This window comes from Rhagoletis pomonella, unplaced genomic scaffold (assembly GCF_013731165.1).
Source record: "Rhagoletis pomonella isolate Grant_MI unplaced genomic scaffold, Rhpom_1.0 Rhpom_scaffold_00008, whole genome shotgun sequence".
In the NCBI taxonomy this organism is placed as follows: Eukaryota; Metazoa; Arthropoda; class Insecta; order Diptera; family Tephritidae; genus Rhagoletis; species Rhagoletis pomonella.
In genome coordinates this window covers 25,431,034-25,443,310 of record NW_023458562.1, presented here as the reverse complement: position 1 = coordinate 25,443,310, position 12,277 = coordinate 25,431,034, and the positions used below count along the sequence as shown (strand labels likewise).

The following is a 12,277-nucleotide window of genomic DNA, read 5'->3' as shown; positions in this document are numbered from 1 at the left end:
TTCAATATGAGATCAGAGGGACTTTGGTGAAATTGTACTGTATGTACAAAGGAATAAAGATTCTGCACAAAATAAATTTAATGAAATTGTTAAAAATGCAGAAAGTTGCTGCATTTACAGCAAATAATTTATTTTTTACGATGGATTTTTCCACGTTTATTAATTTTTCTTTAAATTGCATAAAGTATGGCCTTCCACAAAAATTATGTATAAGAGGATTCGAAAAAATTTTTCAGTACAACTACACGTTTTGTTGAAAAAATTGGCAATTCTTTCATAGCCCAGCCATTGGGCCTTATGAATAAAAACTAAGCAAATGCTTTTTCTTAAAACTTCAGACCTTTTACGTAAATTGATTTGAATAAATCGAGTAAAAGATCTGGAATTTTGAGAATAAGCAATTGCTTAGTTTTTATTCATAAGGCCCATTGGCTTCATTAATTTATACTATACATTTATTTTTACAAAAATTTAAAGAAATATACTAAACATCTTTTATGCTTACTGCACTACACCAATGCCAAAAAAAGTCTAACTCATGTCCTCGCTTAGTAGAAACGCCTAGCCAACTTCATAGCACGACATTTTCGCGTAAAGAACTCCTCCTTGGCGGGCATGTACTCATGCGGTCGCCAGATGCGGAATTGTTGTATATCTGCTTCGCGCGCCGGCATATAGGCGAAGAAAGTGTCTCTTGCATTTCCACAAATATTCGGCTTGATTGCCATGTAGAAGGTACGCGATTGATCCATAATAGAGGCATTCACCTTATCGTAATACTCCTTGCGCAGCTTTTTAGTCTATCAAAAAATAAGAAATTATATTAAAATGACGATACTCTGAACTCATATCGCTCACTAACCTTCTTCACGAGATAATCACGACAATTGTAATTGACCATTATAGCCTCGCCCAACAGCTTGGCCGAAGGTAGCATAACATCGACAGTCATCTGTTTGAGCGCATGAATAGTCGCCTTACTGTCATCGTGCACCTTACGCAGCTGCTCACGCGTATACTCTTTGCCGTAACGTGTCTCAATCCAAGACAGGAGTGAGGGCAATTTGTGTGCATCCGGCATAGAGGCTAACACATATTTGGGATCGTTAGCCAAGAACTCTAGCGCATTTTTCAACATATTCTGCATTAATTTCTCATCGTCTGGATCATAGTAATCTAGCTCTGCATCCAAAAATGGATATCGTCGTCCCGTTCCTACATTGCGCTTCTGCTGCTCTGCCAATTCTTCGTTTTTAGCGGCTACACTTTCTTTAAATATTTTCTTAGCATACTGCTTAATTGCTTCGTTCAAATTTTTTGGTGTGTTTGGATCGTTTTTATTCAAATTCAAGTCGCTAGTGATAATTTTTAAAAATTCATTCTGCACGTTGAGTGGAGAATCATCATTTTGGAAGTGGAATACTCTCTGATAGTCAAACTTATATGGTTGATTTTCCTCGGGTGCCTTAAAATATGGATTACATTCGTTTTGCTGCACCTCTGAATGTCCACAATCATAGTTTTCCATATACTTGTAACCACAGTCGCACGTCTTGTTATGAAGTATATCGCGCACACGTTGTAGTTTAGAAGCATTCGAGCTTCCCCGCTTCCGTTTGTGCTCTGCGGCAGAGCTCCTGCATACAACTTCATTATCGCAGCATTTTAATCGTACCTGCGATTGCACATTTAAGTAACCTCCAATAGAATGAGATGGATTTGATTGCTTTTCTGAAATGTTGTTAATATTAATAGCACTTTTTGAACTCGTTGGCTTATTGCGTTCGTCTAAGTAGTTTTCGCCTCCCTGTCGAATCACGCGTTCACTTTTCGTACATTTATTTTGTGCGACACCATGCCAAAGAGTCTCAATTTTTGAATCACAGTCGTGTATATTTTCCTGAGACCATATCTGTAGATGGCTGCGTGTCCGGTCAGCCAGTTTTTTTAACTGTTTCATGTGTACGTTGACGTCCTGTTCAATCTGACGGCGAATGCGTGCAATACGCTCCTGAGTTAGAAGATGAAGGTAAATAATATATAGAAGCATAATAAGAGAAGATAAAGATAACTATTCGGGAAAAATATTGCGCTTAAGTGTGCAAGGAAATGCACTTTGGTATAACCCGTCAGGTCCAAGAGATGAAATAACATGGAAGAGAATTTGAATTCACTTTAGTTCCAAGAAATCTCTATTCTGCTAAAAATATTTCCTATAAATTGCATCAGCTCTTTCACTTGTTTTTTTTTCGAATGCAACAATGCTCTTCATGTGACAGTTTTTATGAATTTGCAGGAAGAAAAACTAGGACTAATTTCTGCATCTTCTTACTGAGAGTAAGCATATTTTACTCTCACGAAAGTGCTCTCAGTTACAGGAAATTACAGGAAATTTGTCTGCTGGAACGCCTTTCGGACTAAATCCTGCCAAACCTGCAAATCGTACTGCTGCTTGAACGCAACTTATTTTTTATCGTATCAAATAAATGTGAGTCTAAGAAGCGTTCATAGTCGACAGCATTTATTACTGATCCTTCTATCAGAAACGAAGAGCTTTTCTACAATTGAGCATGACAACTGAGCTTAACATAAGACAAGCAGAAACGTTCTGCAAAGGAATTTCACCGCTCGAAAATCCTCACTGTTTGATTACAAACCTCGTTAGATCCGCGATCTGTTTTAGACGAGAAGTTCCACCCTTGTATACTTTTCCTAATATCAAATTTTCTGTAATTGTTTTTTTATCAGGTGCCTTAAACTCTGCCAGAAAGCACTATTGCATACTCACCTCACTTTTAGGAGTCTCAGCGTCGAAATACCTTAGACATTTCTCCCGCGCTCTTACTCTCAGTTCATGTTCGATAGTTTTCTCCATTTCGAGCAGAGTTTTATGTTGCAAACAAAGAGTCTTTTGCAACTCATTATCATTGTGTTCATTGGTCCATCTCATATTCTTGTACACATGCTCATCAAAGACGTTTTTCACCAGCAACGACTGTTTTGGAATTTTTTCTTTAAACATTTCATTAATTTTTTCTGTCAACATTTGCACTCCCGTTCTCTTTCCGGGTTGTAAATTATATTCGGCAAACCAGCGATTACCTTCGTTCGGTGTCACATAAGTCAAATCCCTAATGTCTTTATGCGCTGATTCCGACCGGCAAGCAGGCGGATGCGATATCAAAGAATGTTCATATAGTCGTGGACGTACTAATTCATCAAAGTATGGCAATTTGTATTTAATTCGAATGCTAGTAACCGTTCTATTTTCACTCGATGAACTCGCGTTTTGTAAACGCTTTTTGGCGTTTTTTTGCTCAGCAATTTTCATGCGACGTATTTCTCGCTTCGTCGGTTGCTGTGGCGGTAGTACTCGATCCAAACCGCGAAGCGTAAATACTAAATCCAATCTAGCAATACTTGAGAAAATCAACTGTTCATTTACACTGTAATTCGTATTGTCACTATTGTAGTACATCTCTTTAACGAACCACAAAAACGCTAAATCATTCGCTCCACTAAGAAACATAACGAATCTGATTTGCGATTCACCCAAGGTTGGACGTAGACCAATACGATCTAGTAAAGCCTTAACACGATGTGTTGTACCCTGTTCGAGGTCATCACGTATGGCATATTGCAATTGGGAAGCGGCTGTAAGTTGAAATGAGGACAAGCCGCGATACCACTTCGGCACGTCGGCATTCCTAACGAAAGTTTCGATGATGCGCTTATTGCGAAACTTCATTTCCGAATCCACTTTGGTGGATGGTTTCACATTCTTATTGCCGGAAAACATTTTGAACGAAATTTAATTTTATCACTTGGCAAAACAAACAAATCGTGATTGGAATTTGGAAAAGAATTTAAATTTTTACTAGCGCAAAAAATTTGTAGAAAAACTAACAAAAAATTCTTGTCTGGAAATAGTTTTAAAAATAAAACTGACAAATATCATGTGGGATATTTTTAAAATGTTGTATAATTCACTGTCAGATAAAATTTTTAAGTGAAATTTATACGCAGTTCACATGTTATATCTAAATGAGCGAAGTTGTTCCATGAAGTGCTTACCTAAGGGTTAATAGATCTTCGTTCAGACTTTACGCCGCGGCTAATCCAAGCCAAAGCACATTCATTCGAAATATAATGTTAACATTTTTGTTAATTCTAATTTTTCTATTTGTGTTTTTAAAGGTTTGAATGAAAGACATGTGCAAGTTAAATTTTCACGCCAACTGCCTCACCCACTCATTGAGAATGCCTACAATAAAATAAGAAAAGCAAACAAGCTGGCAGCTTCAATTTTCAAAATTTTCTCACTTCCTGCCTTGGTTATCTGGCAATACTCACCGAATAGCGGAAATGTTACCGCCATTTTGCTAGTTGTCAACAGTTGGTGAAAATGTGAGATTAGTTCAAAGTGAAGCGTAACAAAAATTTGCTTAAATTATAGTTTATTTGTGTTCTTGTGTTTAATAAATAAAATATATTTTCGCGGTGTCTACCCACAAATGCATAGTGATAAATGAAAAGTGAAAAAATAGAAAATAAGTGTGTGAAAAGCTCGAAGCCAAGTATGCCTGTTCAAAGTGAAGTGCATGCAAATTTGCTTGGCTGTACATAATCTTATTTATGTTAATAATGCAGCGATATAGTAGAGCAAGTGATTTATGCTAAGTAAAAATGAAAATATTCTATCAAATAAATATGTAAATAGCTCAATGCTGAATATGGTTTTGATGTATGTACATAAATGCAAAATCTTTGCCGAGTGATGTGCAAGCGAATTTGCCTTTGTCGCAATTCATTTGGCTTATATGCTTAATTAATTATAAATAATTCCATATCATTCGTATAATAGAACAAGTGTTTGGTGCTACATAAATGAAAATTTGAAATCAAAATAATTGAGTTAATGAAGTAATGTACGAGTTATGCGAAAGTGTAAGTGGCTCGAAGCTAGATAAATATTAAAAGAAAAGCTAAATGGGCTGCCGTAAAAATGTGTAATCAAAGAAGCGTCCTTGGATAAAAAATAATCGACTTTTTAACGCAAAACTGCTGATATGGAAATTCATACCCACCAGCCTGACAATGGGCATACATTGCATTAAATATAAATAAAATGTAAGTAATCACTTGCCACAATATTAGCCTATACTGGACATTACCAAATATTTTGTAGCCGCAAAATTTAAAAATAAGATATCAAAAAAGAGAAAAGGGTTACACAATTATTGTTACTTGCGCAGAATAGAACAGGGGGCCAATTCTTGTTCTATAAAACGGTGAAGTGAAAATGAAAAGTTAAAATTTACCTTACTTATCCTTTTCACAGCCACAAAAATAATTTACACAGTGAAAACTTTTTGACAAATGAATTTATTTTCATTTGAAAACAGAATTGTAATTTTATGTTAAGTAATGAAAAATGTTTTCACTACATGTTTTCAGACAACAAGAATTGTTCCCCAGTATAGAGATTGAGAGTCATCTTTACTTTTCATACTGTAAGGTCCGTTTGCCATTAATTCTAATTCCCAGTTAAACATAGTTATCGACGTTATCGACACCCACCTTATAACATGTGATCGATAAAGCAGTCGATGTGCTTAACTGAAGGATGTACTTACCCCCAGTTAGCGTTAACGAGACATGGTGCAAACGGCCCAAATGTACCAATTAAACCACTCTTAATTAAAAAAACAACAACAACAGTTGGAATAGCCAAGCCTCAGCCCCTAATAACTTCCCCTTTGCTACTCCCCGAACTGAACAATATCGAAAATGAGGAGACCCGTATTTTTTGTTTTGAAATCGTAGAATCGTTTTTCGCAGAATTGCCATAAAATCGTTCTGATCGAATAAAATTATTCACTTATTAGTTACCTTCCAAAAATCTTGAACATTAAAATTTTACCACTTTTTCATAACCGATAATCGTCATCTTTTATTTATAAAAAGAATTACTTTAAACGATTTTATAGCAGTTCTAGGAAAAAATTTGTTTTCCACATGTAAAATATATACAAAAATAAAAATAAAATAAGGAGACCCGTATTTTTTGTTTTGAAATCGTAGAATCGTTTTTCGCAGAATTGCCATAAAATCGTTCTGATCGAATAAAAGTATTCACTTATTAGTTACCTTCCAAAAATCTGGAACATTAAAATTTTACCGTCATCTTTTATTTATAAAAAGAATTACTTTAAACGATTTTATAGCAGTTCTAGAAAAAACTTTGTTTTCCACATGTAAAATATATACATATACATACAGTGCCGGACAAAAGTTTTGGCCCAGTGAATTTTTCGCAATATAAGCAAAGTTTTTTATTATTATTTATTATCAATAATTTTTTTATAAAAAAGCATTTCATTCAACAACAAAAAATAAAAATAAAATCTCTAAACTCTATGCAAAACTGAGGAAAATTCAATAACTTTGCATACTAATTTGCAACTTTCTATTCAGATTTCTTAGAAAAATTCTAAGTATGTATTTTGATTCAACTGATCGCCACTAAGATTGCCTTTAAATCGCCTCATGTGAACACCGTATTAGTGTTGCTATTACAATACCAAAAATTTACTACAACATTACTTCTCAAAACAAACTGAATCTAAACAAAATTTTAAACTCCCATCGTCTAATTCAAAAAAACTTTGTAATTTAGTTCCTCAATGAAGCTTTATTCATAAAAAATAAACGAAATTTAAAAAGCATTACACCGTGAGACGAAAACCAAAAATTTTTAAAACACAAAAAAATCAATATATTCACAAAACTAGGAGCCAAATATAGTATAACTGCGTTTTTAATTTTTCTCTTTGACGTCAGGATTTTTTTTTGAAATTTCCAGGATATGATTGAATAAAAAAATTATTTAAAAGATTTGGTGCATTGTAGAGTAACAATTTGGGTATCAGTTAAAAGGAAAAATTCTGTAGAATTAAAAAAGAAATTAAGTTTTTGTTGCACCAGGACGAATAAATGTTGAAAATGTCCTTTTAAAACTTTATCCTTGAATATCCTTGCAAATTTCCAATATTTATTTAAAAAAAAAATGTATGCCAAGGACTAATATGTAAACTACCACATGCTCGAATTTCGTCCTTCAAACTTTATTAGTTTTGGATAAAAAAATTTTACACTTATCTTTATAAAATATTGATAGTTACAATATACACAAATGAAGATACTGGAATCATTACACTGTACAGCACTCCGCTGGGTATTGGACCAAACCATTTTTTTTGAGAGATTGAGTCATAGGTAAAAAGGTAATTTTTCCGTTTTTCGAAGTTAGGCTCGGAAATCGAGATATGGGCCTTCGAAGTTTGAACTCAACTTAGTTGAGTTGTGTCTGAGACGAGACATCTCAACTTGTATACAACTCAACTATTTATTGCTATTGCCGTTCACAACTGTTTTCAGTTGACTGTAGCCATTTAAAAGTCGGAAAATCGATACAAATTTTGTTATTTTCATAATATTATGTTGTTTTAATGATATTAAAATAATTAAAAGCAAAAAAAAAATACGAATTATGTTTAACCGATGAGCCCGAGGATGCTAGTGCTAGACAACAAACAGACCACTACGTTTTCAAAGTTGAGTTAAGTTGTGTCCCACAATACGAATTTACAACTTACAACTCAACTATCTTGAAAGTTGTGAATCATAAGAGGGGCCTAATTTAAAAACGAAAATTGTATTCAAAAATATTTTTACGTAAATTGACAATTTTTTTGTAGAATTTGGTAAAAATTTTACATTTCTGTATGATCTTTTTGGGTTAATTACGGCAGTAGCGTGGAAATTATTTACAATAAAGAGGGTAAAAGGATAAGTTATAAAAAAGAAGCGTAAGAATAAATTAAAATAAAAGAAAAAAACAACAGAAATAAAATGGCGATCCAATAATCCCTGAATAACAGCATCTGAAAGGTGCAGGAAAATTCAGTGCAACGAAGAACGGAAAGCTTAGGCTTACAGGCTACCAGACAGCGGGAACTAAGCAGTTAATTGCTTCACATATGAGACAGTTTTGGGAGGTCCCAATAAATTTGGACAAGCAGGTGAAAAATATTAAGACGGAGTTTACACACAGCAACTTTTTGGGTTCTCATATACAGCAACTTTTCTTTAGGTAATTGTTCTCAGCTATGAACAAATGACGGTACAAAACGTGTTGGACGAGCATGGATGACTCGGCAACCCCTCTCCTTTCAAAAAAAAATTAATAAAATAAAGCTGCAATATAAGAAAAAAAAAAAATTAAATATAGCCGTTGTTTTGCAAATTAAAATTTATTTTAACATAAATTTGTATTTATTAGTTGTTTCCTAAATTGACGTTTCCATTTTTCTTTTCAACCGCCGCTTCTCCCATTCTGCTTTAGCATTCATACATTGTCTCACTCTCCATGGTTTAAAGAGAAAGTTGTCGATTTTTCGTGATGGCATATATGCATAGAATGTTGCACGAACTGGTAACATGCACAGAAAACTACGCATCGCAAACCAAAAATAGCGCGTTTTCCTCATAAGATCTGTGTTTACGCGATTATAATAACGTTTTCTGGCTATATTTACCTGTGAAAAAAAAAAAACATTTAAGAGGTTAGATGTCTTTGGCATAGTAAAAAAATTAAAATCCCGAAATGGGAAGAATAACAGAAAAAATTATTCGCACAGAGAATTTTTACAATGTGACCAAACTTCATTTTAATTTTTTTCCAATCATTTTTTATAAAATATGGCTATATGAGCAAACAAAAACAAACATAAAAATATAATTTCTAAACCTTGTGAAAAACTCAGGAAAATGCAAGTTTGCAGTAGCTAAGACTTATCGTTGATTTTTATCAATTTATGCACGAGTTTTCTACCATAAAAAAAAAATATTGAAAATCCTTTGGATGGAAAAAATGCAAAACACTTTCAACAAAAAAAAAATACTCAAAAATAAACGAGACTTTAAGACACTTCAAACTTGCATTAGCTTATATTAAAATTTAATGCACAAAACTGCATACTCAAAAAAATTCTAAAAAATCTGATTAAAAAGTTGGAAATTTATTGAATTTTCCTGAGTTTTGCACAAAGTATAGATAAAGATATAGTTTTTTGTATGGACCATATTTTTATAAAAAATTTGTGGAAAAAATTCTAAAAAAATGCTTTGTACCAATACTTTTTCTTCCCATTTCGGGATTTTCATTTTCTACAAAACTGCATACTCAAAAAAATGTGTTTAAAAAGTTGAAAATTTGCATGACAATTTATTGAATTTTCCTGAGTTTAGCACCAAGCTTACAAATTATATTTCTATGTTTTTTGTTGTAGTATGAACCATATTTTTATTAAATATTTGTGGAAAAAATTAAAATTCTGTGCCAATAATTTTTGCCGTGAGTGTATGTAGGTACATAAGTACTTAAGTATATTTAGGTAATGTAAATTTTGACACTTTAGTAAAAGTTTGCGCATCGAAGAGCGCCAAAGCAAAATAAGCAAAAACAAAAAACGGACTTCACTTCTCATATAAAAATTTAAGAGTATCGTTAATTACTTCATGATCCATTCTTCGGATCTAAACCTAAATTAGTATGGGACCACCTCTGAACTACCACCTTTCCTTTAAAAAAAAACTATTATGGAAATCGGTAATCCAAAGTTATGCGGTAACAAAGAAAAAAATAAAAATATTCCGACGAATTGATAACCTCCGCCTTTTTTGAAGCCTGTTAAAAATATGACCAAAAATGTATTTTAAGAATGGCTAGGTTAGCGACCGTACCTGGGTGCTACTGAGTTGTAGTGCACAATTTTGACCACTCGGCTACCGCGTACACCAAAATCGCTTGCTTCGTTTGCCTAGAGAACGTAAAATGCATGCAAAACTAGTGTGGGGACCCTGCATTAATCGGCCCATGTGGTAACACCACATTTGGCTCATCGCTATTTTATGTATTCTTTTTGCTAGACATTATTTTCTAAAAAGCGACTTCTAGAACATTCTTTAACCGTTCTTGTTTCAACGCGTGTCCTTTCTGATATCAAAATTTAGTTTAATTAATAAAGTTGGATTAAAGAATTATACAAAACACAATTATATGTGGTGTCAATTCGCCACACTAGCATGGAATCTACCTCGTGGGTGGTTGTGCATTCACCATTCTACTTCAAATAAATTCTTATTCAATTTAAATTGGAATAACATTTGAATTAATGTGGTGAATGCATAACCGTTGATGAGGATGAGATGCTCAAGCTAATTTTACATGTTCTATGCGTAGAATGCGTTTTGGTCAGTGTTGTCATCGAAAATGCTACTGATCTGCACTAAGTTTGAGAATTAACACTGGGACTTTATCGGTATAAACTGCAGTTAATTTCTGAGAGAATTCCGATTAAACGAGTTGGTCCGTAGTAATGCTGCCGTCTGTCTATGCTTTTATTAGTTGTTAGTACTAAACAAAAAGTTCTACTCTAATTACCGTAGCGAGATTTTTTTTTAACAACTGTAAATAATCGAAAATGCTTGCCTTTTTCATAATGTACTTGTGACAACCATAGTTTTGATTAAACTTTGCTCCGATTGCAGTTGGTTCCGGCAGTATTGCTTGCAATTTTAATTTCAGCAGAGTATTCATTATTTTTATTGAATTATTTAACTCGGCAACACGCTGTGCATGTGTGTATCGCTTGCCGTAACGTTGATATATCCATTCGCGTAGCAATGGAAGCTTGTGAGCATTTGGCAGAGATGCTAATACGAATTTTGGATGTTTGCTCATTTCATGCAAAGCAATTCTTAACATATCGTCCATTAGTTTTTTATCTTCACAATCATAGAATGGTAAGCGCGGCATATCCGCCGGATAGGGATCGGTGACACCTCGTGGTAATTCAGTGGACTTACTCGCTTCAGATGCTACGTTCCATTCTTTGAGTTTTTCTTGCCATATTTCATCGGCACATTTCTTTGATAATTTACCCAAATCTGGCGTAAAATCTACCATCTTAGGTACATGTTTTGGTGCTTCGTCCAGCGCATCAACGCATTTTTCCTTAATAAATGTTCGCTCATCTTCCTTATCTTTGTAATGAAAAATTTTTGGGTAATCAAAATGGTACGGTTTGTCTTTGGTTGGTGCTACAAAATAACGCTGCGATGATGGCGGCGTCTCCAGATTCCCATAGTATAAATTATTGAATTCATGTTCGGTTTGGCCAAATGATGGGCGATGATTTTTAGGATACAACTTTACTGCGTTGTAAAGCGATTTAAATTCATTCGAATGCATTGATATGTTTGCACTTTCATCTTGAAAACGTTTCAACGTTGCAGTAGAAGCTGATTTTTTACATGGGTGCATTTCGATACATTCTCCCCCTTTATCATCGTCGATTAAGTACTCGCTATAATCATCTTTTCCAAGTAAACGTATGTAAGTGCGATCGCCCAAATGATCTCGTAGTTTATGTCGATATTGTAGACGGTACATTGCGACGTTATTCTCTAGCATCGTGTGTATTTTTTCAAGGCGTGCCTAAAAATGATTATGTTAGGCTTATATTATAGAAACAAAGAAAAGTAGGAACAGTTAAATAGACAAAATTAAACATGTGTAGTATACCCTAGCAACTTAGAAGCAGACAAAAAATAACCGCCGCACATTGCTTTCTTAGCAAAAGTTTAATGACTTTTGGAGTGCTTACATTTACTGACATTGGGTTAGTACGTTAGGGTGTTGCGTTAGGATGGAATGAAATGACATCTGGTGGGTAAGTACTAGAATGAACAAAACAATTTTGTCCTCGAAACATTGATATATATCAACTTTAAGATTTGACTGAATATGCTGAAGATATGATGAAAATTTAAAAAATGCGATCTCTACGTTCGGCCCAAATTTTTAATTTTTTTGTCCAAATTGCCTTACCAAAATAGTGGATGTACGTCCAACTTTTTTTTCTACTACGGTCTAATGTTTAGCCTCTTTGGTGAACTTGCAACATTTGGTACTAAATAGACTACTCCCTCAATCAACTGGTATGAAACCGGATACAAAGACCACCCCGTTCACCCTTTCTAAAATGGAGGCCAATGTTATTTATTAATATTATTGCGTTTTCCAATAAAAAAAAATAAATAATATAAAAAAAACTTTTTAATATACAACGCTTTTATAAATGGACTAAAAAGTAGAAAATAATACTTCTCAGTCCCATAGAATTTGTTTTGATAACTTTTGATTTTGAAA

At 33.8% G+C, this 12,277-nt stretch overlaps 2 protein-coding genes across 2 annotated transcripts in view; both read right to left on the bottom strand.

The window, feature by feature from the left end:
* Positions 1-434: 434 nt before the first annotated feature.
* On the bottom strand, positions 435-3,799 carry LOC118745153. The gene is made up of 3 exons (XM_036478677.1): positions 2,789-3,799; positions 863-2,011; positions 435-800 (listed from the first exon to the last, which is right to left on the bottom strand). The coding sequence occupies exons 1-3, from the start codon at positions 3,797-3,799 to the stop codon at positions 549-551; spliced, it is 2,412 nt and encodes an 803-aa protein (XP_036334570.1). The 3' UTR covers positions 435-548.
* Positions 3,800-8,596: 4,797 nt separating this feature from the next.
* The window catches only part of LOC118745237, a 5,448-nt gene continuing 1,767 nt past the window's right edge, over positions 8,597-12,277 (bottom strand). The window contains exons 2-3 of the mRNA XM_036478763.1: positions 10,572-11,563; positions 8,597-8,600 (exon numbers count right to left, since the gene is read on the bottom strand). Coding sequence (XP_036334656.1) covers positions 8,597-8,600; positions 10,572-11,563 — 996 coding nt within the window. The remainder of the gene's footprint in view (positions 8,601-10,571; positions 11,564-12,277) is intronic.